Source organism: Sphaerulina musiva, assembly GCF_000320565.1.
Source record: "Sphaerulina musiva SO2202 unplaced genomic scaffold SEPMUscaffold_11, whole genome shotgun sequence".
NCBI lineage: Eukaryota > Fungi > Ascomycota > Dothideomycetes > Mycosphaerellales > Mycosphaerellaceae > Sphaerulina > Sphaerulina musiva.
In genome coordinates, this window is record NW_016017393.1 from 1,390,950 (window position 1) to 1,413,032 (window position 22,083).

Sequence of the window (22,083 nt, forward strand, 5' to 3'; positions counted from 1 at the left end):
TTTCCTTCTAACCGTATTTTAATACCGTAAATTTTGTTTTTATATAAAAATAAGAACTATATAATTCAACGTAGTTGTACGAATATGTCTTTACTATACTTATACGTCAAGTTTAAGATTACCGTACTACTATACGTATACTTATCTTGTATAGATTTAAATATTAAGCAAGCTTGAACTATATATAAAAGCGCAATTTCGCGTACGTTTATATAAACTTTCGGCTACAGCGTCTTACTACGTACAACGCCTGCTACCTAACTCCGGTAAGGTAACCTCCTACGAGTCTTTTTTTTTCTTTCTTTCTGTCTTCCGCTAGGTAACGCTTATTTCATACCTGCGATATCGCCTGGGCAAGTTTGACTCTCTCTTACCAATTAGGAGATGTACGGAGTCATCTGCGTGGACGAGAAATCTGTTGAGTTGCTCCATATATTACATCATAACTGCTGACTGCTGTTGCGTATGAATCGAAGCTGGCAGGATAGATAGATGGGTTATGGGATATGATTTGTGACACAACCACAACTCACTTGGAAATTCTGATATAAATTACAGGAAAAGGATGCGCGACATCATGCATTGACGTCCACTCGTAAAAGAAAGCATTAGGTAATCAGATTTCACAGAACCTGCCACAAGATCTCTTTGATCAACCTCATATCCTTCTCTACATCGACCTGCCAATTACTCACGGCAAACTTCGCAGCGGGTCTACCATCCCACACCGTCCCGCTCACATAGATTCTTCTCGTCGCGTTGATCTTCTCTACCAGCGTCGCATTCACCTCGTCATTACTCGCGCGAAATAGTACCACAATGTATATCCGGTTTAGCCATTGTTCTTTCACTCTTCGAAAACTCGGTGGGAATCGAGGTAAGAGCTCCAAAGCAGGTTCGGATTGGATGAAAGTCGCAATAGCTCGGGCTAGGCCAATCTGTTTCTCGAGAATCGAGAGATAGCCATCTTTTCCATGTGCGAGTAAGGTGCTATAGACGGGTAGGGCCCTAAAGCGACGCGAGTTTTCGATTCCCAAGGTTGCTGGAGAGGGGATGTCTGAGTCTGAAGTGCTGAGATATGCTGCCCCGGCATTTTGAAATACTGCTTTGCCAATATCGAGATGGCGAGAGAGGAAGATTCCGCAGTCGTAAGGTACGTTGAGAAGTTTATGTGCGTCGCCGGAGATGCTATCTGCCAACTCGAAATGTTCGACACCTTGGTGCAGGACTGCATATTCGTTTCTATCGGTGGGTAGGATTCGAGCTTGCAGGCCGAACGCTGCGTCGATGTGTATCCATGCGCCATATTTGTCGGCCAGTTCACGGATCTTGACGAGGTCGCCTGCTGTGGTGGCGAAGAAACCCGTGTTGACTTCTCCAGCGGAGATGACGATGATTGATGCTGTGCGTGGAATGGACAGGGCTTCTTCCAGCGCATCGAGAGCGAAGTTCCAAGGCGTTTGGTACAGGCCCAGAGATTTGATGGAGTTTCGGCCCAGGCCGACTATGGAGGCTGCTTTGCCCAAGCACGAGTGTGGGAGGGTAGTTAGGATTTGAATGCTATCGATATTGGCTTTCTTGAGAGCTTCGGAAATGCCAGCTTCAGAGATGTTGGCGGAGGTGTCGTTGCGTTTGGCAGCTTGGGAGATGACCCACTCTCGCCCACACGCCAGGCCCAGCACGTTGCTCGCTGTCGCTCCAGTGGTGAACGTTCGATGTTTCCACTGGTCTTCTGGGAGGTTGACGAGGTCGAGGAGCTGACAAAGAGCAGCTTCTTCCACATCTGTAGCAATGGTATCCCTAGGAAGATGGAGCTGTACATTCTGATCGAAGCGAGTCACCAGTTCATCCGCAAGAGCAGCAGCCCGCGTGGCGCCTCCCGTGACAAAGCCATAGTAGTTGGCAGACTGTGAGCTTTGATTCAGAGCAGGCTCGACGACTTGCTGTAGATGCTTGATGGCTTGTGCTGTTCCCAGTCCGTGGGCGGGAACTGCTCGAATGAGTGATGATCTTGATGCCTGGATGGTGGCTTCGTCGGGCAGGACTGATGTGGTGGACATTGTAGGAGAGTGAGTGAGGTGAAGTGAAGTGAAGTGAAGTGAAGAGAAAAGAAAGAAAACAGATCGACGGAGACCTACCGAGGCTTTGATAGTAGTCGAGCGCCCTCTAGCAGTGACTGGGTCCACTGGTATAGAAAGGAGGGGAGGAGTGGTGAAGGCAGAAGGACGGGAGCGACCCTGGTCGATTGGTCCGAATCCGAGGGAAGCTGCGTTTCGCGTCCTTCAAAAAGTTGCAGCACACAGCACGACAAACACCCGTTCATAGCGCTCGTTGCCAATACAACCACCACCACCGCCGCCACTACCACCTACACCGCCGCCATGTCGGCAGCTCAGCTACTGAATCCCAAAGCAGAGTCGCGCCGTCGCGGAGAAGCGTTGCGCGTCAACATTTCCGCTGGTGAAGGACTCCAAGATGTGCTCGCTAGCAACCTGGGCCCTACTGGCACCCTCAAAATGCTGGTCGATGGCTCCGGGCAGATCAAACTTACCAAGGACGGTAGCGTGCTGTTGAAGGAGATGCAGATTCAAAACCCCACCGCCGTCATGATTGCACGAGCTGCCACCGCGCAAGATGAAATCTGCGGAGACGGGACAACGAGCGTGGTCCTGATGGTCGGCGAGCTGTTGAAGCAGGCGGATCGATACATTGCCGAGGGATTGCACCCCCGAGTCATCACGGATGGGTATGATGTGGCCAAGAACGAGACGCTGAGGTTCCTAGACGAATTCAAGCTGCCCAAAGAGGTGGACCGAGAATTGCTGCTGAATGTTGCCCGGACGAGTTTGAGCACCAAGATCAATAAGACTCTAGCGGAACAGCTCACGCCGGACATTGTCGATGCCGTGCTGGCCATCTACCAGGCACCTGCGAAGCCCGATTTGCACATGATTGAAATCATGACTATGCAGCACCGTACTGCTGCGGACACACAACTCATCCGGGGACTGGCACTCGATCACGGCGCGAGACATCCTGACATGCCTAAGGACGTCCGAAACGCATACATCTTGACGCTGAACGTCAGCTTGGAATACGAAAAGAGCGAGATCAACAGTGGATTCTACTACAACAGCGCTGAGCAGAGAGAAAAGCTGGTCGAGAGTGAGCGAAGGTTCGTGGACGACAAGTTGAGAAAGATTGTGGATCTCAAGAAAGAGGTGTGCGGGACAGATCCGAAGAAGGGCTTCGTGATCATCAACCAGAAGGGTATTGACCCGCTCTCTTTGGATGTGTTGGTCAAGAATGGCATCTTTGCGTTGCGAAGAGCGAAGAGAAGAAACATGGAGAGACTGCAGTTGATCTGTGGCGGTACGGCGCAGAACAGCGTGGACGACCTGACACCGGACGTACTGGGCTGGGCAGGCCACGTCTATGAGCACCAGCTGGGCGAGGAGAAGTACACATTCATTGAGGAGGTCAAGGAGGCCAAGTCTGTCACAATCCTGATCAAGGGACCAAACGCACACACCATCACGCAGATCAAGGATGCAGTAAGAGACGGCCTGCGATCAGTGTACAACATGATCGTGGATGGTAGTGTCGTGCCCGGAGGTGGTGCATTTCAAGTTGCTGCCGCGCGGAGACTCACATCAGATGAGTTCGGCAAGCAAGTCAAGGGCAAGGCGAAGTGGGGCGTTGCGGCTTTCGCAGATGCTCTTCTCGTCATTCCCAAAACCCTGGCAGCAAACAGCGGGCACGACATTCAGGATTGCAGTATGTCTTCACTCCCCCTCACTGATTTGGCATTGCTAACATGTACATAGTCGCTACACTTCAAGACGAACACGCAGACGGCCACGTCGCTGGCCTTGACCTGACACTTGGCGAGCCCATGGACCCAGAACAACAAGGTGTCTTCGATAGCTTCCGAGTACTACGAAACAGCATTGCCAGCTCGACTGGCATCGCGTCGAATCTTCTGCTCTGCGACGAAATGCTCAAGGCGCGGCAAATGGGCAAGTCAGGGCCACCAGGAGGCGGTGGCGAAGAGGAATGAGCGAAAGCAGCATGAAGTTGACGAGAGAAGAGCCAGACGACGAAGAAGAGTCACGATCTGCCAGAACATTGTGTTCAAGCACTAGAAAGAATTGTAGGCAACCTCTGTGTGATGGCCTAGAACTGCCAGTGCCGCAGGAAGGCTCGCTCGTTCTATATGCTTGGCACAGAACGCGGCTCATGTGCAGACACGATCGTACTCCCAAAATTCTAGAAAAAGAAACCCTCATTGGCTTCGCCTGTGGCCACGTCTATCACCTGTCCTGTCTCCTAGACGCAAACCCGGATACACACGACTCACCTGAAGCGGAAGATTTACTGGCGCAAATGCATCGAGCTGCTGCAGATGACGATGAAGGTGGAGGTGGAGGCAGAAGCGTCGGAGCGAAAGTGGCTCATGCTCATGTCATTGGTAATGTGGTCAAGGGTGGATGTCAGAGATGCGGGCTCGCTGAGGGGGCATGAAATGTATGTATGTCCATCAGTCCATCATACTGCGAAGAAGAGGGGGAAAGACGGAAGGAGGGAAGGAAGTCATATCATTGCAGAAACGTAGGTACTTGTAGCCAATAGTGTGTATTCAAGATACCCAGATGACATATGTACGCGACGTGTGCATTGTGGAGGAGGAGGAGGATAAGTATCTAAGCGATGGATTTTGTGTAGGAGTAAGTAGTATGTACATGTACCTGGTAGGTAAGTAGCAAGTAATAGCGATGTAATACTATTAATTTATAGATTGAACAAAACACAGCGGAGCCGACGTGTATATACATATATGAATAATTAAGAGGACCTTCTAACTTTTTGTTTTCTTTTCAGTCGTATATAAACAGTCGTAAACAGTAGTGGTACTACCTCCCGGAGATAAGAAAGAGAATGACTTCTACTCTCGCACTAACCCCTTATTACTTACTTGCCTGTCTACAGTACCTCGATATACTGCCAACGACTTCGTACTCAGTCGATAGATAGGCGTTCACTCGTTCATATAGAGCTGCAATTCTCTACCAACAATAATGATGAGGTATTATTCATGCATACATACGAGGGAAAGGAAGACGGATGAGTGCGAGGAGATTTGTAGTGGTGGCGCGAGCAAGGCACATTGCTTGCCAGTTCGCATCTGGTCGCTTGTGGGTTCATTTCGACTACCTATCTGACATGCCTCTCATATAGGAGTGAGTGAGTGTAGGTAGTTCACCCGAAATCAGAAGTTAGTACTGGTACCCGAAATGATGAGGAACGGGGAGCGAAGTAGTGGGACAACGACAACAAAACATACCATCTTCATGAAATACATCATCACATCCAACGCAATGTCCCGGTCTCGTGGGCCGTTGAGCCACTTCACTCTTCTTCGTATTCGTGAGGCGATTCTTTGGTACTGGCAGCAGCTCTTCATCAGGACCAACTTGTGTCGGAGGATCCACGACGGCAAGATTGACTTCCTTAGCACTCTCATGCTTGACCTCGAATCTCACGGCCTTTTTCCTCCCTGCGCGAAGGGTATCCATGCCCATACTGACTTCACCTCGAAGCACTCTCGCCACGCCTTCAGATATGGAGAGCTGAATTTCAAATTCTCGCACGAGACGCTGAATGCCACTTTTCAATCCGGGAATCTCTAAGCCCTCGGGGATGCGTCGGACGACATCGATAGGATCGAAAGCTGCTGCTGCACCAACCTCTTCTAGAAGTCCACGAATGAAGGAAGGTTTGCCCATACTAAAGTCCAACAGGTCGTTCCAGAGATCTGGATGTTCTTTTGCAAACGCAATAGCTTGTGCGACATCACCCAATTCGCCAATGATTAATTGTAGAGCTTTGCCGGTTTGACCAGTTTGGCTGAGGATATGCACTAGTTCGGGAATGTAGTGCCTTCGTTCACATATTTCGGCCGCTTTGTCGAAGCTGTAGACTTCGGAGGACTTGAGGAAGATGAGAAGAAGCTCACGATCGTACTCTGCGAAAAGTCGAATGGCGAGGTCGGCGTGGTCATTGACGAGCATGTGGCCCTCGTCTATTCGGCGATCGAACTTTCGGCGTGGAGTGGTGCTGGAGTTGGCCGGCGAAGAGATGCCATTCCAGAGAGCGCGGAAATAGAAGAAGAGGAAGGGCTGAAAGTGGTCGCCTTTCTGTTGCAGCTGCGCCACGACCTGCGTGGTGGGAATCGTTCCGCGGTAGGCTTCCTCGACCAGTAATTGGACTGCTTCTGTGCTGGCTTCCTCGAGCTCTGTCAGTGGCGCAGATCGTATCTGTTCTCTACTGACACGCAGCATCAACAGTCCAGGTATATCATCAGCAACAGAATCGAGAAGCTTTTCTTCTCTCATTAGACTGAACGCCTTTTCTGCATCTTGCAGCGCAATATAGCATCGTAATGCATCGACGGCGCGATTATCTGCGATATAGAGCCGGGCCAGTGCATCCATCAAGACTCGCCAGTCCCGTCCTTTCTCGCCATCTTGTTTCGTGTCTTGTGTTACCTCACCACTGTCAAGACGGTCCTCAATGGCACTAATGACACTTCGTACGTCGAAGAGCTCCGGGTCCCACTTGTCGAGCAGATCGGTCAGACGAGGCACATCCTTGACGATGTAGTTCGCAAGGCATACTTCATATACCAAGCTGGGCAGAGAAGGCTTCAGCGTCGTGGATGGAATGTAAGGCGTAATCTCATCGAACCTGTTGGCCTGGGCGAATGTCCACACCCAGTGCTCCCACCGACTGCTGGTACCTAGAACCTTGCCCGCGACTTCGCCCGCACGCTCCCATTCATCTGCTGCCACTAGTTGCTGCAGCCAAAGATCGCCAATGCGCCGCTTTTCTCTTTGCGGTGCCGAGTTGTGAGCACGCAGTGCATGTGTCACCCCAGTTGCCTGTGAGCTCGAGTCGGATCCGAAAAAGTCTGCTAAACTTTGGTTCGTACCCGTCTTGTTCGGAGTGCTGGGCGTGGAGCTGAATGACTGCGAATCTGTTGTGGAGGTGTCGACAGCCTCGGGATTCTCGTCAATCAATTGCCAGGCATCGCCGTACCGTTGATGCTCAAGCAGCCATTCAAGATGGTCGGACAGCTCTCGCTTGACAGCCAGCACACAATCAAAGGGGCTATGGATGAACAGCTTCAGACCGGGCTCGAGAGAGTACGGGTGAGCATCGACATTTCGTGTGAGAGCGGGGGTGGAAGTGACGTCCATGCCAGAGCCTTGGCGGCCAGTAGAGGCGAACGACATGGCTCTCCCGTTTGCATCCCGATCACCACTCCCTCCACTGAAGACACTGGCGCTCGATGAGAAGATCCGCGTGGCATAACCTCCACTGGTAGCTGCAACATCGCGCGTGGCATTCCATAGTTCTCCCAGCTTGCCTCGCTCTTCCCGCGTCGCTTTCTCAGGAAGTGGAGGTGGCATGTACAGTGTTCCAAGGTGGTAGTCCTGCGCAGAAAGAGATTCGTAACGAGCTACAGCCAACTCATCGAGCTCTACTTCTTCCCCGTCTGTCACATTGACCAGGCGGAGGTGTGGTGCAAGACTGGTGTGACGATGCTGACGACCGGACTTGGTAGGCGTGTCAGACCTGTCGTGGGTGAGTGGAGCTTGCATGATCGGCTTGTCGTCGTCGTCTCTCGTTCGGTACGCCAGAATCGCCAGTAGAGAAGGCGTGTACAGGCTGATGCCAGAGATGATACAATCCCTAAACTGCATCTTGTGTATTATGTCCGCACTTCCGACCTGCCTCTTCGCGTTCGGGGAAGAAGGCACAGAGCTTCCGCATTGTACGTGCAGTATCCAAGCGGTGTCTCCCCAGCCGACGACCAGTCTTTCGATTTTCTTGTCTTTACTCAGCGCAGTTGTCCCATTGACACCTTTCGCTTTCTCTTCGTCTCCTCGCCCCGTGGCTAGGTCATCACTTTCCAGACCATTGTCGTCAATCCACTCGCATCTTCCTTTCCACACGCCAGCCATATCCTCCCATGATCTGCGATTGGGCCTTGCTGCGTGGGCGATTCGTTTCCATGCGTCTTCCTGGTTCTCGCTGCCCAGCTTGAGATGGCTTCGCATGATCTTGATGCCCTCTTCGTTCACCCAGACCACCCACTTTCCACTCAAACTCCATTTGATGGTGCTGATCGCTCCCTCGCCAGAGTGTAGGCTCGTGTCGGTTCCAGTATTAGCTCCTAGACCAATCGAGCCGAGCCATCCCGATGCTGCTGCGGCGGCACTGTTCGTGTTTGCATCTATGCTGACGCCCGACTTGCCGCCTACTGTCAATACCAACTTTCCAGCTAGCCCACCAGAGAGATATGTTCGATCATTCTTGTATTCGGGGGAGAGCGCTACAGCATTGAGTGGTCGAGCAAAGTTCCGGAGCTGGACGTCCTGGGGATCGATGAGAGACTGTATGCAGACATGGCCATCCTGCGATGAAGTGGCTATATAAATCTGGTTATTCGGGGTATTTGGCACAGGCGACTGTTGAGCGCGCTGCGCTGCTCGTGGAGAGGCTGTATATGTCCCTGATCGTGAAGGGCCAGCCAGCTTCTTCTCCGCAGGTATAGGCGCCTGGAACAGAGAAGCTGAGCCGTCCTTCGACTGTACGAGGACAGGCGGAGGAGGCACTGGCGAGACAGCGACACTGGTGACACTGGCCGAGTGCGCCTTGTACGTCCTTAAACTTTGCAGCGTAGGTACAGCTAGCACGTGTACGCTTCCATTCGCCGTTCCAACGACCATTTTGTCTCCCCAGACGCCAAACGCAGTCGTGAGGTCGCCATTCCGATACACGTTGGCCAGAGTCCCCGTCAGCTTCGCGTACTTTAGCTTGGGCTCGTCATCGTCGTCGTCGACCTCCTCCTCCGCCCCCACATCTTCCTCTTCACCGTCGACTGCATTGCGGACAGCGCCAGCGTTGTTGTTGGAAGCAGACCGCTGCCGTCCGTTGGGGTCCTGTGCCTCGGACAGTGGGGGCTGCGCAGACATGCTGCATCACCCATTGAGGCGAGTTGTCACCGCCGCATATGTGGGGATGGGAGTATGCGTGCTCAAGGAAGTCGTTGTGACGTTGTTGGTAATGTAGTTGAGTCGATACACTCAGAGTGGTGTCGCAGTCGGGTGATGTCAAGCTGAAGCACCGAGCTTCAAAGTTGTGAACTGGACGCGGTGACCATACATGTAATTGACATCCTCCCTCACCTCACCATCCTTTTCCCTTTTCTTTCTCCGACATCCATTGCTTCCAAGGACATGTCCATAGCGTTCCGCCCCGTGGCCATCCAGCGATCCCTCATCACTCTCTCGCCGACGCGCCCTTCGCCTGTCCGCCACCGGTGTCTGCCACCACCGCATCGTCCTCGCACAACAGCGGCGTGCTTCTTCTCATCGCAGCGTATCCCCCGACAAGAGCAGAATGTTGCCAGTAACAGCAATAGCGAACACAAGCAGCCGCGCAAGGCTGCCAGTAAAAGAGCAACCAACAACTCGCTCCGCAAGGTAGCAGTGGCCGCGCAGAGTCAACGCAATGGCCTCATCCGTGGCAGTGGGAAGATGCGCCATGTCGATCCCGAAGCAGACACGAAAGGAGTGACTGCTTATTGTGCGGCAGAGAAGTACAATCTCAGCAGGGCCCGATGGGAACTTGAACGCGGAGGCTACAAGCCAGATCCTTTTGGCACAAACCTCTTTCCCCAAGTCCTTCACGTACAGACGCCTGATGATATTGCAACGCATGAGACTACAGGTGAGGACAAACCACCAGGGCTAGGCGATGTCTTTGTCTTCCCTTCAGGTTGTGTAGTTGCCTGGAACGTGCCCGACAAGCTTGCACGTAATATCATTGAACGCATCTTGCCATCTGCTGCTGGTAAGCACTTTGACGTTATTTTCTTTTTTCCATATTGCAGCTAGTCTGCTTTCTACTCTAGACTCGAACAAATGGACATGAATCTCTACATATGTCTGTGAGAGAAGCGGTAAGATTGGCAGCCTAACTTATCGCAGGAGAGACCAACCATCTGGAGAAGATGGAAATTGAGGACCTGGATTATGTGGAAGATGCACAGAGAGAGTCGAGCCAGATTATCGGAGACACCATCGTGCTCGGTACCAAGATAGAGCAGTCGAGCGCAGGTGGCGAGAGAGCATCCGAAGTGGACACCATCCTAGCCAAGATTGCTTTCTCTTCAGCTCTGGCACGCTCCACCAAGTTGGCAGTTCTGGAAAATGCCCTGTCCAACTACTTTGCAAAAACTATGTCCATTCCTCTCACTCTGAGTTCGGGGAAACCACTCAAATATACACAGTCTGAGATTCTCCAAAAGACTGGGGAGCTTTTGCTCATTAGAGCACAACTCAATCTCTACTCCGAGCTTACCGACAGCTTGCCCGATCTGTTCTGGGACTCGCCTCATGAACTCGGTCTCGAAGGGTACTACGATATGGTGGGCAAGGCACTCGACGTGGGCGTGCGCATCAAAGTCCTCAACGAGAAGATGGATTACGCCAGTGAAATCGCCGCAGTCCTTCGAGAAAGGCTCAGCGAGAAACACACTTCTATGCTGGAATGGACCATCATATGGCTCATTGTCATTGAGGTCGGGTTCGGCGTGGTGCATTTGTGGTGGGACAGCGAGGAGTTGAGGGAGAAGAAAGAGGATCGGAAAGTGATGGAATTGCTCGAACAGTATTTGGAAAGAGAATTGAACAAAGGTTCTTGATGAGAGCAGAGTCATCAGGACGGCGATAGAGGAAGTGTTTGTAAGTGTGGAACTCATGATACCCCACTCAAATGTTGACATGCTTTTGGCACCGTTCGTCAGCTTGATGTAGCATCTACTCCCCGCAAGAAGATACGACTGAGAGTGGTGGGAGGCAGACATGACATGACATTATGCTGGCCCTTGCCAAACTCCACAACTGTTGAAGGACAAGAAGCAGATGTGAATGTCTGCTTGGCGTAGGAAGAGAGCCGCTCCCCTCGCATAGTGGCATATTCCTACAACTACCGCATCCTAGTCGCGACAAGCCATGGCTGTAATTCCAATGCGGACCACGATGAACCATGAAAAGCTTCGCATGGGTGTGCCAAATTAATCTGCTGCAGATGGTCAGCATCCGCGAATTGTACGAAGGGTCCTGACTGTATTACTACCACTGACTGTTGCACGACTGACTGGGCTTGACTACAAGGACTACATCATTGCCCTAACTACCATATTGGCGAACAATCACAAGACCGCATACAACTTCCCACGACTCCCCCATAATCATCATTCAAACTGGCGTCGCTACCCTCCCTCCTGTTGTCCCTCGGGCTTCTGCTCGCCAGCAGCAGCAACATTCATCATGCCGCCCTCGCCCACTCAGAAGGCTCGCACAGCCTCGCCGAGGAAGTCTTCGAACGCCAACAATGGCTGAGGATGAAACCCCGAAGCGTCGAGTCTTGCGCTGCCGAGCTACAACGGAGAGGGTTTGCAGACGCGGGGATTGCGAGGAGGAGAGAAATTGCAAGAAGTATACAGGAAGAAAAGAGAAGACGTGATCTGGAAGATTATACCTTTTCCCATTTCGCGTTTCCTCCGGAGGATGCTATCGATAATGAGAATTTGTTATTTGAGGATAAGAGCGGAGGTTGCGTGCTGACACCGGAGGTGAGTGGGAACATCTTCCGTCTTCTCTGCCGAAGAAGAAACCCGCATACCCGCCGACACTTACTTACTTCCAACCTATTGTCTTGTTGTAGGTTGACGGCTTGGGACATTTCATCGCCGGCGAACAAATACGATCGGATATAGCGGAGAATCAGGCAGGCGTGCCCATGAAGTTGGAGATACAAATCATTGATACACGCAATTGCCAACCTATTCCCGACGTCTATCTCGAAGTCTACCACTGCAACGCCACCGGAGTATACTCAGGCGTACAGGCTCAAGGGAATGGCAATGCAGATGACGCATCCAATCTCGACGCTACCTTTGGGAGAGGAATTCAGCAAACTGACAGCAACGGGTACGTATATGCTCTTCTTAACACAAAAACATTCCCCATCGGTCCCGATTCTCCCCCTTTTCACGATCGCAGAAAAGTAAAAGATATTGGACTAACCCCCGAACCCCCAAATCCACAGCGTAGTAACCTTCAACACCATCTTCCCAGGCCACTACTACGGCGTCGCCCCACACATCCACATCCTCACCCACAGCAGCAACGACCCCGTCATCGCCCCCACCGACGACGGAATCCACGTCCTCCAAGCCACACACAACGGGCGCATTTTCTTCGATCAAGACCTCATCAACAGCGTAGAATCTCAAGCGCCATATCATGACAATACGCAACCTTTGACGTTGAATCAGGATGATCCTGTTTTGACGCAGGAGGCCGAGGTGACGGATCCGTATGTGAAATATGTCCTGCTGGGTCAGGGCGGTGTGCAAGATGGGATTTTGGCGTGGATTACTGTTGGCGTGGATCCGAGTGTGGTGCATCCGATGCAGTATGAGGGAAATGGGAGGGCGGGGAATGGAGGGGCTGGGGTGGGATTGAGGAGGGGGTGATAGTGGTGGTGGTAGTGGTGAGCGGGTAGGTAGGTAGAGATGGATAGGTGAGATGGATGATATGATGAAGATGAAAGAAGGTCTTCGTGAGATGATTATCATTATGGCCTGCGATTTTCTTGTTGATGAACCCTACACTCCCCATCCCAAAGACCCGATCAAGAGAAGACAAGACATCTGTTTCTAGTAATCGATCATGATTCGACAGCTTTCAATTAACCAACTCGGAGCGCAGCAGAATCCGGAGTACAAACTACATGTTACTTGTAATAAGGAGGTAGTATCCCAATTCCAACCTTCACGGACTGCGACCGTGCAGCAATCCAACCAAATTCTAACCCCATTTTCCCATCCACTGATCAAATACAGCCAGTTCAGTACATTGTTCAGCAACTTCACGGCATTCACATCCATATATTCATCCGACCGACCTGTACACACAGTGACACAGATATATTAAGGTGTACATATATGAGAAAGGTAACCCGTGAGATCCGCAAACCTCCAGCTCATACTGTAGGTACTCATCCTAGCCTTGCCTTGCTATTTGTTGAAGCCTTGCTCAAAAGTCATCAAAGCTTGGGTAAGTAAGTATGAACCCGGTCACGGACATGGTCAGTCAGCATGGATAAGCTGGAATTTGGGATAATGGATGGATGGATGCTTCAAAATTGCTCTGCAGGTAAAGTGGTAGGATGATGATTATTATTATGATGATGATGATGATGATTGTTTCTTATGATTTGCTGTCTTGTCATACCTATACTTGTAGTGTGACATGCAGGATGTACACATGAAGCTTGCATCGAACAGGATGGATTGTGGATTATGATTTGTATGCCAACGGCGTTGTTCTCTTTTACTCTCACACACACACTCTCTCTCTCGCGTTTATACAGGCAGTACATTCCTCCTCCCTAGTGGTTGAAAATGTCCCGCCTCGCTAGGGCGGCCGGCCTGCTTCTTCTCCTCATCCAACACTACTCCCACCCCTCTCAAGCAGCACCAACGCAACAAGAAGACTCCGAATCCCCAAACTCCTGGTCCACCTTCCCCTCTCTCAGCCTAGGCCCCCGACAAGAACATTCCGTAGTATCCACCAACGAAGCCATCTGGGTCCTAGGCGGCACCATCCCCGGAGGCGAAACCGTCTCGACGATTGAATTTTTCAATCTCGCAGATCAAACCTGGCACTCGACTGCAACACCTTTCTTGCAACCCCTCAATCATCTCAATGCCGCTGTCGTCGCAGACAAAATTTACATTCTCAGCGGTCTCGCTCCGAGAGATTCTTCCTGGGACGCACAAGATCTCAATATGGTATATTCCCCCACCGAAGAAGATTCGTCGTGGACTCCACTCGCTGCTTCACCACCCGGGACCGCGCGAGGTGCGTGCGCGGTGGGTGTATATGGCACAAAAATATATCTGGCGGGCGGAATGACGTATTTGAATTCTGCGCAGGATGTCGTGGATACGGTGACGGTATATGATACCGCATCGGATTCCTGGGAGATGTTGCCGGCGCTGCCACAGCCGAGGCAACATGTGGCGGGGGTGGTGATTGGGTCGAAGTTTTATGTGTTGGGTGGGAGGACGGATGGGCAGTTGAAGATTCAGAATACGGTGTTTGTGCTCGATGTGGAGAATGTAGGGGATGGGTGGAAGGAGATGGCGAGTATGCCTACGGCGAGAGGAGGTTTAGCTTGTGCGGGTGTGAAGGAGTTGATTTATTGTTTGGGAGGGGAAGGGAATCAGCAGAATGAGAGTGGAGTGTTTGGACAGGTGGAGGTGTTTGATACGGCGGCGAATGCGTGGACGAGTTTGGCAGAGATGCCGGTTCCGAGACATGGTTGGGGAGTGACGGCGGTGGGAGATACGATTTTTGTGCCTGGTGGAGGAGTGAAGGCGGGAACTGCTCCGACGGATTATTTTGATGCGTTTACACCGTAGGTTTCGTTTGTGGGATACTCTAGCTTCTGAGGAGTGGGAGAATATCATTGATGTGATCGTATCAGCGACTTTGAATGGAGTGCGAATATTCTTGAGTGTTTGTAACACGATTCTCGCTCGTACCAACGAATATGGTCTTGTTTTGCCATCTTCTAGGATACAGTAGGTGTATGAGGTCGTAGTTCTTGAAACCGTGATGAGAGAAGCCGGGATTGTGGATTTTTGTAGTATACCTGTGTTATCCCACCAGTGGCCTCTGGTCTTGAATGTCGTGACGTTGGGACCAGAAGATGAAGTGAAAATACGAAAGTCGAAGAAGCAAAAGGGCACCAGAAGTGAAATCTCGGCGCCAAGACAATAGTAACCAGCAAACCACACCTCCGTCTTCAACCAGTCTACTCTCCTCCCATCGATTGCCCCCGACACATGTCCAATGATGCCTCCTCAAAAAGTCGAAAAGAAGAAACGACGCAACAAGCGCAAGTCGCGCACTGAAGATGGTAATCCGTCTTTTTTTCCATGAATCTACCGCTCCCTCCCTCAACGACCAGTCTATACTAATTCTTCCGTAACACCAGTCTCTTCAGCCTCTTCTTCTTCTTCTTCATCATCTTCAGACACCGACGAAAGCTTAACAAGTCCTCCCAAAACAAAACCAGCGACACATCCATCACCACAACACGAAGAACAAGAACAAGAACAACAAGAACAAGAAGAAGAGCAGCAACCTTCCACCCTCTTCGCCCCCGCAAAACCTCAACAACAACAACTCCCAAACCCAAACAAAGAAGCAGAAGAAGAAAAAATTTCATTCGAAGAATTCTACCTCCGCCAAGCCACACGTGAATTTGCCAATGATCTCGACAAATTACGTTCAGCAGGAGATTTCCACGCTGCGAAAAGTGTGCCGTTGTTGATTGCGGCGTTGAAGCAAGGGACGAAAGTTTTTAGTTTGGAGGAGAGGAGGAAAGTTGTTAGTTGTTAGTTGTTGTTGTTGTTGTTGTAAGTTAGGAGATGGGAGGAGGAGGAAGAGGGGAAGAGGGGAGGATGGTCTGATTTGGTGTGAATGTGGACTTGTACGTGTATTAGTACCATACATAGGTAAATGCGTAGGTACACAAAGCTCGAAAGAATGTGACAATATGATGCACCTTTCAAGATGCGATGCATATCCACCTCCCTCCCTATACACCCTTCACATCCACACCTCCATCTCCATCTCAACAATCCCTCTCCCAAAACAACCTCGCAAAAGTCGGCACTGTATCAAAACTCGTAAAAACCACCTCCTCTTCTCCCCCTCCTCCCCCTCCTGCCATACTACTCCCTGTCCCTATACTACTATCATTCCTCATCGTCACATTTCTCCAGTCTGTCAAATTCCCACTTAAATACTTGCCCGCCGCATCCGCAAAAAAGCTCGTAACATAGACATCCACCAACACATCATCACTCGTAATTTCTTCCGTGGAAACATTCGCCGCGACGTAGTGGCCCGCGGGATATGTTTCTTGATCAAAATGTAAAGTATTATCGCCATCTTCGCCAAAGTCGTCCGAAGTGTAATAGCCCGGGGTTTCCCAGAGGCCGGTGGAAGGGTCGTAGATGTTTTGGTCGTCGTTGTTTGCTTCTGCTTCGCGTTTGTAGACTTTGTCCATTTGCATATTAGCGAGAATGTTTTTGGCGACGCCCCAAGGGGCGGTCATGTATTGCCAAACGTTTTGGTAGGGATTGGCTTGGTAGGCGTTGTCGAGAGTGAAAGGTCCTTGGAGAATGTCGTAGCGGAAACCGCCGGTGTTGGTCAGGATGATGCGAGGAGTGTTGTTGCGGTCGGGGGCGTATACGACGGCGGGGAAGACGGTGGTTGTGAGCCAGGTGTAGAGATTGTTGGGGGATTCGGGTGGGAAGCGAGTTTGGTAGTATGAGTCCGGGGCACACCCAAGCAAGTTTGTCAGCTGCGGAAGTGTGCTGAAGTTCAAGGTGATTTGACGGGAGATGCCTTGGCCGTATGAGGTGTTGAAGCCTTGCTTGAGAGAGGCGACGTGCTTCTCGAAGGTAGGTCTGTTGAAGTCCAAGTATTGACGAGTATATGTCAGGTTGGATGATGTGGATTGCGTGAAGTTCAGCTGCGGAATGGGTGAAGCTTTGGTGACCTTGATTGTTCCACTTCCTTGAGGAGACTTTGCTCTTGTGACGTTCGAAGGGAGCCCATCGATGGTGGACCACCCCACAGTCTCACAATATCGTCCAGCAGCAGTGCCAAAGGCCGTGGCGTCCCAAGCAACGGCATCTCGGATGTGGCGATGACCTGCAAATATCTGGATTGGTGTCGTGGGATGGTACTGACGAATTGCAGAGTAGATTAGATCCCACTCTGTGGACTTGCGAAGCGTGATGTGGCCACTGATCACGAACATATCAATGTCCGTCCGGCTCGCTTGCTCTTTGAACCAGGCCTGTTGCACGGCAGTGCCGACGGGCGTGACGATGGTGGCGTTGGAGTTGCCAGTGAAATTGACTACGGTTGAGCAGGTGGGAGGGTCAGCAAGCGATTATGGAAATGCCTAGTACCTAATGTCTGTCTCTGAGCTCTGAACTCTCAGTAGAGGATGATCTTGGCGAGGCATCGGGGGTGGAGGATGCATTCGAGCTGTGTTCGACTCACAGATAAAAGCAAATGACATGATTCGAACTCCAAACTTCGTCTGCCAGTAAGCATAACGATTCGAGAACGGTTTCCGCACGCCGTCATCGTAGATGTCCACGTTACTCGTAACATATCTTCCACCCCAGTTTGGTGCGAAATTTCGGTACGTGTCGTTGGCAATTTGAGTGGTGTACAACTCGTGATTTCCTATTGAGAGCAGGTCATAGGGGAGTTGCTTGAAGATGGGGAGGGTGAATTTGCCGTTGGGTGTCGTTGCATCCCCAAAACCTGTCCCATCGTGCAAGTCACCGCTGTCAATCAAGAGCAGATCGACGCCGAGAACGTCCGCTTTCACCTTCATCTTCTTGACAAAATCTGCGAAATCGCCATAGTCTGGAACGGGAATGTGTCCATGTCAGCGAGTATCATCCACACAGCATGGGGAAATGTCTGTTCGCTGCTTTACCGGCACTGTAGTTCTCGTCAAGCAAGTGTCCAGCGAGCCAGCCATGCGTGTCCGTCGTCGACAAGAAGTTGACCTGGCCCCAATGAATGTCTTTGATCTGCTGAGGCAGCGTCGGCAGAGCGCCAGGCTGGATTCGCTTTTCGATCGTTCTCGTTCGATCATGTCTGCTCATCAAGGCGTGATTGACATAGCCGCCCAGGAGAGGTGAGGTCCAGTCATGATCTTCGCAACCTTCCGCCAAGAGGACAAGCAACGACACTGCTGCAGTGGCGAGTTTGCCCAGCATTGTGCACGCCGGTATGATTATGACCCTTGTTTTCGAGCTCTATTAGGGCCCTTCGTTAGACCGGGAGATCTTTTCGTTTGATTATTGAGGTGAGGATATTGAAGGCTACTTGCATGGACATTGATTGAACCCTCGTCAACCTTTGAGAAAAAGGAGCTGAGTGAGGGAGTAGAATCAGGATGGAGTGTTGCAAGGAAGCATCGTAGCAGCGTAAGGTATATTACATGTACCACAGATAAGCAGGTGGGACTGGTGACACAGTCACTACGGCCAATAAGAGAAGCCTTCGCAACCACGAGACCATGAATGTTGCATTAGCCTACAGTAACGTAGGTCAGTCCCTTATTCAAAGTTGATAAGGTAATGGGTAAGGGGTAGAAACTTGGAAGTTGGCGAGTGCCGTCAAACTTTGATGGAGATTTGATGGTCATTTTCATGAGAGGCGGGACCTCACTCCCGTCGGCGGGACGGGAATAACACACAGCTCGTGTACACGGTCCTGCTGCCAACCGACATGCTCGGCCACATCCACCACGACATCACGAAGCTGTTTGCAGAGGAGATCGCCATGTTGATCATGATCTCGAGCATGACAATGGCGACCTGAAGGAGATGACAGTGAACAACGAGATCTGAGCGTTGAGGACGACGCGGAAACATGATGCCGATCAGAAGAAGAGGAAGAGGAAGAGGAAGAAGAAGAAGAAGAAGTTGATGATGACGACGAGGAAGAAGATGAGCAGCATAAAGCAACGGCGGACATGTCACCATACCCGCCCGCGGCGTCAGTGAAGTGAAGAGCGGGATCGGGTGCAAAGACAGCCATTGAGCGGACCAACACTGTTCTACTCGGATGTTCATCAAGAAAGGGACCTCGCCGAAGTGAGTGCTCATCCCGGTGCTTCCTACGGAGAGCGCTTTCCAGGATGGGACAGACGTCGTTTTATCAAGAGGTGTAGATGCGCGCACGAGAGATCCGTGTCCGCCGAATGATGTGAGATGGCCAAGGTCAATGGACAGTAGCCTCAAAAGAGAGGATTATTGATTCTTCTGGGTAATGCACACATCTATGTCGTCAGGAGAGCTTCAGTGGACTGGCCTACATCCCAGCCAAATTCCAGTGCGTTGGTGCTGAATGTTGCACTTGGAGCTTGATCGGTCATGGAACATATCTCGACCTAAGGACTACTTACGATCCTCTAGCGAATAGCGAATACTGGTAATACTGGCACAAGGTGGCACATGGAAATCAAAAGGAAAAACGAATAGGTTTTTCTATCAGCGCCATGCCACCGATTGATGCTCCCATGCTATGCTCCCATGCTGCGCCTCCATGCTATGCTTCCATGCTATGCTACCTGCCATAAAATCAAATCCCAAACAACCAGGAACGAGTGAGATGATAGTTCCGCAACCCAAAACAAGAGTCATCCAAGGAAAAACGGACCAAATTTTACCCGACCAAGTCCCTCGGGCGGCCAGTCACTGAGCCAAGCTCATGCCTCGACCTCCTCCTCAATGCCGTACAGCTTGCCGCCCATGATGAACCCGAGCTTTGCATTCTTAGGAAGCAGCTCTGGTGCAGGCACCTCAGCCTCGCGCTTGGTGTTCACCGCGAAGACCTTACCGATAAATCTACCAAACCAGCGCATGTCGAGTGGCTCTGGGGCGGCATCGCGCTTCTCAGGAGCCTCGATGCTGTCGTCGTAGAGGACGAACTCGATGTCATCTTCTGGGCTAGCGTCACGGGCCTCCAACCCAGAAAGATCGCGCTCCAACGCCTTGGAGAGCGTCGCAATGCGCTGTCTGTAGCTGTTGAACGGCTCTGGGCTGGCATCGCGGGTGACGTGTACTCCAGGCTCCAGCACAGGACGCGAGCTCCCCAACGCATTTGAGAGCCTCGAAATGGCTCCTGCGACGCTGGCCTCTGGGTCACGGGCCTCGATGTCAGCGACATCGCGGTCGAAGATCTTTCCAAGCTTGCCAATGGTGTTCTTGAAGGTGAGGAATGCCTCTGGATCGGCGTTGCGGGCCTCAACATCCGTAAGATCGCGATCAAACACCTTTCCAAGCCTGGAGATAGTGTTTCTGAAGGTGGTGAATGCCTCTGGGTCGGCGTCGCGGGCCTCAATAGCCGTAAGGTCGCGGTCAAACACCTTTCCGAGCCTCGAAATAGTGTTTCTAAAGGTGGTGAATGCCTCGGGGTCACGGGCCTCGATGGCAGAGAGGTCGCGGTCGAAGATCTTTCCAAGCTTGCCAATAGTGTTCTTGAAGGTAAGGAATGCCTCTGGGTCGGCGTCGCGGGCCTCGATGGCTACATCGCGGTCAAACACCTTTCCAAGCCTCGAGATAGTGTTTCTGAAGGTGGTGAATGCCTCTGGGTCAGCGTCGCGGGCCTCTACAGCCGCAAGGTCGCGGTCAAACACCTTTCCGAGCCTCGAGATAGTGTTTCTGAAGGTGGTGAATGCCTCTGGGTCACGGGCCTCGATAGCAGAAAGGTCGCGGTCGAAGATCTTTCCGAGCTTGCCAATGGTGTTCTTAAAGGTGAGGAATGCCTCTGGGTCGGCCTCACGGGCCTGGATGGCTACATCGCGGTCGAACACTTTTCCAAGCCTCGAAATGGTGTTTCTGAAAGTGGTGAACGCCTCTGGGTCCGCCTCAGCATCGCGGGCCTCAATAGTCGCAAGATCGCGGTCAAACACCTTTCCGAGCCTCGAAATAGTGTTTCTAAAGGTGGTGAATGCCTCGGGGTCGGCTTCGGCGTCGCGGGCCTCAACGGCGGCGAGGTCGCGGGTGCCCCACGAGGTTCGGAGTCGTCCGCCCCTGTGCGCGAACCGTGCCTCTGGGTCGGCTTCGGCTTCGGCGTCGCGGGCCTCAACGGCGGCGAGGTCGCGGGTGCCCCACGAGGTTCGGAGTCGTCCGCCCCTGTGCGCAAATCGTGCCTCTGGGTCGGCTTCAGCTTCGGCATCGCGGTCGAAAATCTTGCCAAGCTTTCCAATAGTGTTCTTGAAGGTCAAGAATGCCTCTGGGTCGGCATCTCGCTTCTCGAGCTCGACAGATGTTTGCAGGTCAGGAAGGTCGAGGTATAAGGCAGGCTCTGGCTGAGCATCGCGTGCCTGAACTGGAGCGCTCAGGGCGGTGTTGGCGCAGAAGGCCAAGATGGCCGCAGCTGTCGAGGCCTTCATCTTGAATATGGTATTGAGAGTTGTTTGGTCGAGGGTTGAATTGTTGACTTTTGTTGATGTGGTTTGTGGTGTTGTGTTGGTTGTTTGGTGGTTGTGATGAGGATTTCTCAACCGATCCACCGTCGACCTTATATGCCATGTGATCCGTGGACGCCTCGCAACCTCGCATGTCAATGCGAGACACCATATCGATGCACGATATACCGAGCCACACAGCTCCATGGAGAATCATAACGGGCTTAGCATCGGGGACTTGGCATCCACTGACTTGGCTCTCGTTTCAGCCTCCTATGAATACCGGGCTCGCAACTCTCAGGAACACTGCATGGAAGAAGAGTAGCCGAGAGGAGGCCCGCTGTGCTTGATCTTGCAGCGATGCTGTGGTCGTCGTCGTCGATGCCTTCTTGGCTCTGCGCTGCGCAACCAGGCTCGGGAAACCTCGTAATGTGCTCTGTCGTGAGAGGTGAAGCACGTGAGGGAGCCTTTCCCCGGACCGCAGAGGCATATAGCGTGTTTGGCGAGAGGAGCCCGTTCGACACGCCATCTAGAACTAGTGGGTTGGTGTAGCCAGGCCCTTGGGTGCCTAACAAACTCGCGAATAGTCGTCGTTCTATGGGGCAAGTGATGCAAACAACATCTTTATGGTGATGGAGACCTTTCGTAGCCCATTTTCTTTCAACTTATCCTACTAATCCAGTGATGCTGCAGCAATATGGTGTCTTGCTTGCATAACCGGCAAGAAGAGCAAAAAAGGACCATTCCCTACATACATGGCTCCATCTTGGGATCGATCTATGGCTATGACATATCATACCTCTACCTAGCACACACCACCAGGTACTCCTGCGGGACTCGGCCTCTCATTAGCAGTAGCAGCAGCTATACGAACGATATGCGAGGCATGAAGCATGAAGTAAACACTCTGCTATAGAG

At 51.7% G+C, this 22,083-nt stretch overlaps 10 protein-coding genes across 10 annotated transcripts; 6 read left to right on the forward strand and 4 right to left on the reverse strand.

The window, feature by feature from the left end:
• Positions 1 to 587: 587 nt before the first annotated feature.
• SEPMUDRAFT_151941 (tyrosine decarboxylase) lies at positions 588 to 2,144 on the reverse strand. The gene has a single exon (XM_016907140.1). It carries the CDS (start codon positions 2,058 to 2,060, stop codon positions 624 to 626), a length of 1,437 nt encoding a protein of 478 aa, XP_016757238.1. The 5' UTR covers positions 2,061 to 2,144; the 3' UTR covers positions 588 to 623.
• Positions 2,145 to 2,363: 219 nt separating this feature from the next.
• SEPMUDRAFT_136419 (T-complex protein 1 subunit zeta) lies at positions 2,364 to 4,261 on the forward strand. Its single transcript, XM_016902775.1, has 2 exons — positions 2,364 to 3,777; positions 3,828 to 4,261. The coding sequence occupies exons 1-2, from the start codon at positions 2,382 to 2,384 to the stop codon at positions 4,058 to 4,060; spliced, it is 1,629 nt and encodes a 542-aa protein (XP_016757239.1). The 5' UTR covers positions 2,364 to 2,381; the 3' UTR covers positions 4,061 to 4,261.
• Positions 4,262 to 4,967: 706 nt separating this feature from the next.
• On the reverse strand, positions 4,968 to 9,083 carry SEPMUDRAFT_166706 (uncharacterized protein; the record flags this gene model as incomplete). Its single annotated transcript, XM_016908250.1, has 2 exons — positions 5,361 to 9,083; positions 4,968 to 5,066 (listed from the first exon to the last, which is right to left on the reverse strand). The coding sequence occupies exons 1-2, from the start codon at positions 9,039 to 9,041 to the stop codon at positions 4,968 to 4,970; spliced, it is 3,780 nt and encodes a 1,259-aa protein (XP_016757240.1). The 5' UTR covers positions 9,042 to 9,083.
• A 182-nt stretch (positions 9,084 to 9,265) lies between these two features.
• Positions 9,266 to 11,310, forward strand: SEPMUDRAFT_151944 (YagE family protein). The gene is made up of 3 exons (XM_016907141.1): positions 9,266 to 9,921; positions 10,059 to 11,180; positions 11,247 to 11,310. The coding sequence occupies exons 1-2, from the start codon at positions 9,306 to 9,308 to the stop codon at positions 10,772 to 10,774; spliced, it is 1,332 nt and encodes a 443-aa protein (XP_016757241.1). The 5' UTR covers positions 9,266 to 9,305; the 3' UTR covers positions 10,775 to 11,180; positions 11,247 to 11,310.
• Positions 11,311 to 11,404: 94 nt separating this feature from the next.
• On the forward strand, positions 11,405 to 12,613 carry SEPMUDRAFT_73635 (aromatic compound dioxygenase; the record flags this gene model as incomplete). The annotated part of the gene is made up of 3 exons (XM_016910035.1): positions 11,405 to 11,707; positions 11,800 to 12,065; positions 12,184 to 12,613. Exons 1-3 carry the CDS (start codon positions 11,477 to 11,479, stop codon positions 12,611 to 12,613), a joined length of 927 nt encoding a protein of 308 aa, XP_016757242.1. The 5' UTR covers positions 11,405 to 11,476.
• Positions 12,614 to 13,648: 1,035 nt separating this feature from the next.
• Positions 13,649 to 14,566, forward strand: SEPMUDRAFT_27963 (galactose oxidase; the record flags this gene model as incomplete). The annotated part of the gene is made up of 1 exon (XM_016908436.2): positions 13,649 to 14,566. A coding segment is annotated over one exon (918 nt), but the record flags the coding sequence as incomplete, so codon positions are not given.
• A 436-nt stretch (positions 14,567 to 15,002) lies between these two features.
• On the forward strand, positions 15,003 to 15,679 carry SEPMUDRAFT_136423 (uncharacterized protein; the record flags this gene model as incomplete). Its single annotated transcript, XM_016902776.1, has 2 exons — positions 15,003 to 15,066; positions 15,145 to 15,679. 2 exons carry the CDS (start codon positions 15,003 to 15,005, stop codon positions 15,549 to 15,551), a joined length of 471 nt encoding a protein of 156 aa, XP_016757244.1. The 3' UTR covers positions 15,552 to 15,679.
• A 71-nt stretch (positions 15,680 to 15,750) lies between these two features.
• SEPMUDRAFT_151945 (uncharacterized protein) lies at positions 15,751 to 18,141 on the reverse strand. The gene is made up of 4 exons (XM_016907142.1): positions 18,079 to 18,141; positions 17,680 to 18,004; positions 17,232 to 17,606; positions 15,751 to 17,084 (listed from the first exon to the last, which is right to left on the reverse strand). The coding sequence occupies exons 2-4, from the start codon at positions 17,963 to 17,965 to the stop codon at positions 15,787 to 15,789; spliced, it is 1,959 nt and encodes a 652-aa protein (XP_016757245.1). The 5' UTR covers positions 17,966 to 18,004; positions 18,079 to 18,141; the 3' UTR covers positions 15,751 to 15,786.
• An 800-nt stretch (positions 18,142 to 18,941) lies between these two features.
• On the reverse strand, positions 18,942 to 21,150 carry SEPMUDRAFT_136425 (uncharacterized protein; the record flags this gene model as incomplete). The annotated part of the gene is made up of 1 exon (XM_016902777.1): positions 18,942 to 21,150. One exon carries the CDS (start codon positions 21,148 to 21,150, stop codon positions 19,462 to 19,464), a length of 1,689 nt encoding a protein of 562 aa, XP_016757246.1. The 3' UTR covers positions 18,942 to 19,461.
• Positions 21,151 to 21,284: 134 nt separating this feature from the next.
• SEPMUDRAFT_151947 (uncharacterized protein) lies at positions 21,285 to 21,895 on the forward strand. Its single transcript, XM_016907143.1, has one exon. It carries the CDS (start codon positions 21,318 to 21,320, stop codon positions 21,513 to 21,515), a length of 198 nt encoding a protein of 65 aa, XP_016757247.1. The 5' UTR covers positions 21,285 to 21,317; the 3' UTR covers positions 21,516 to 21,895.
• The last annotated feature ends 188 nt before the right edge of the window (positions 21,896 to 22,083 follow it).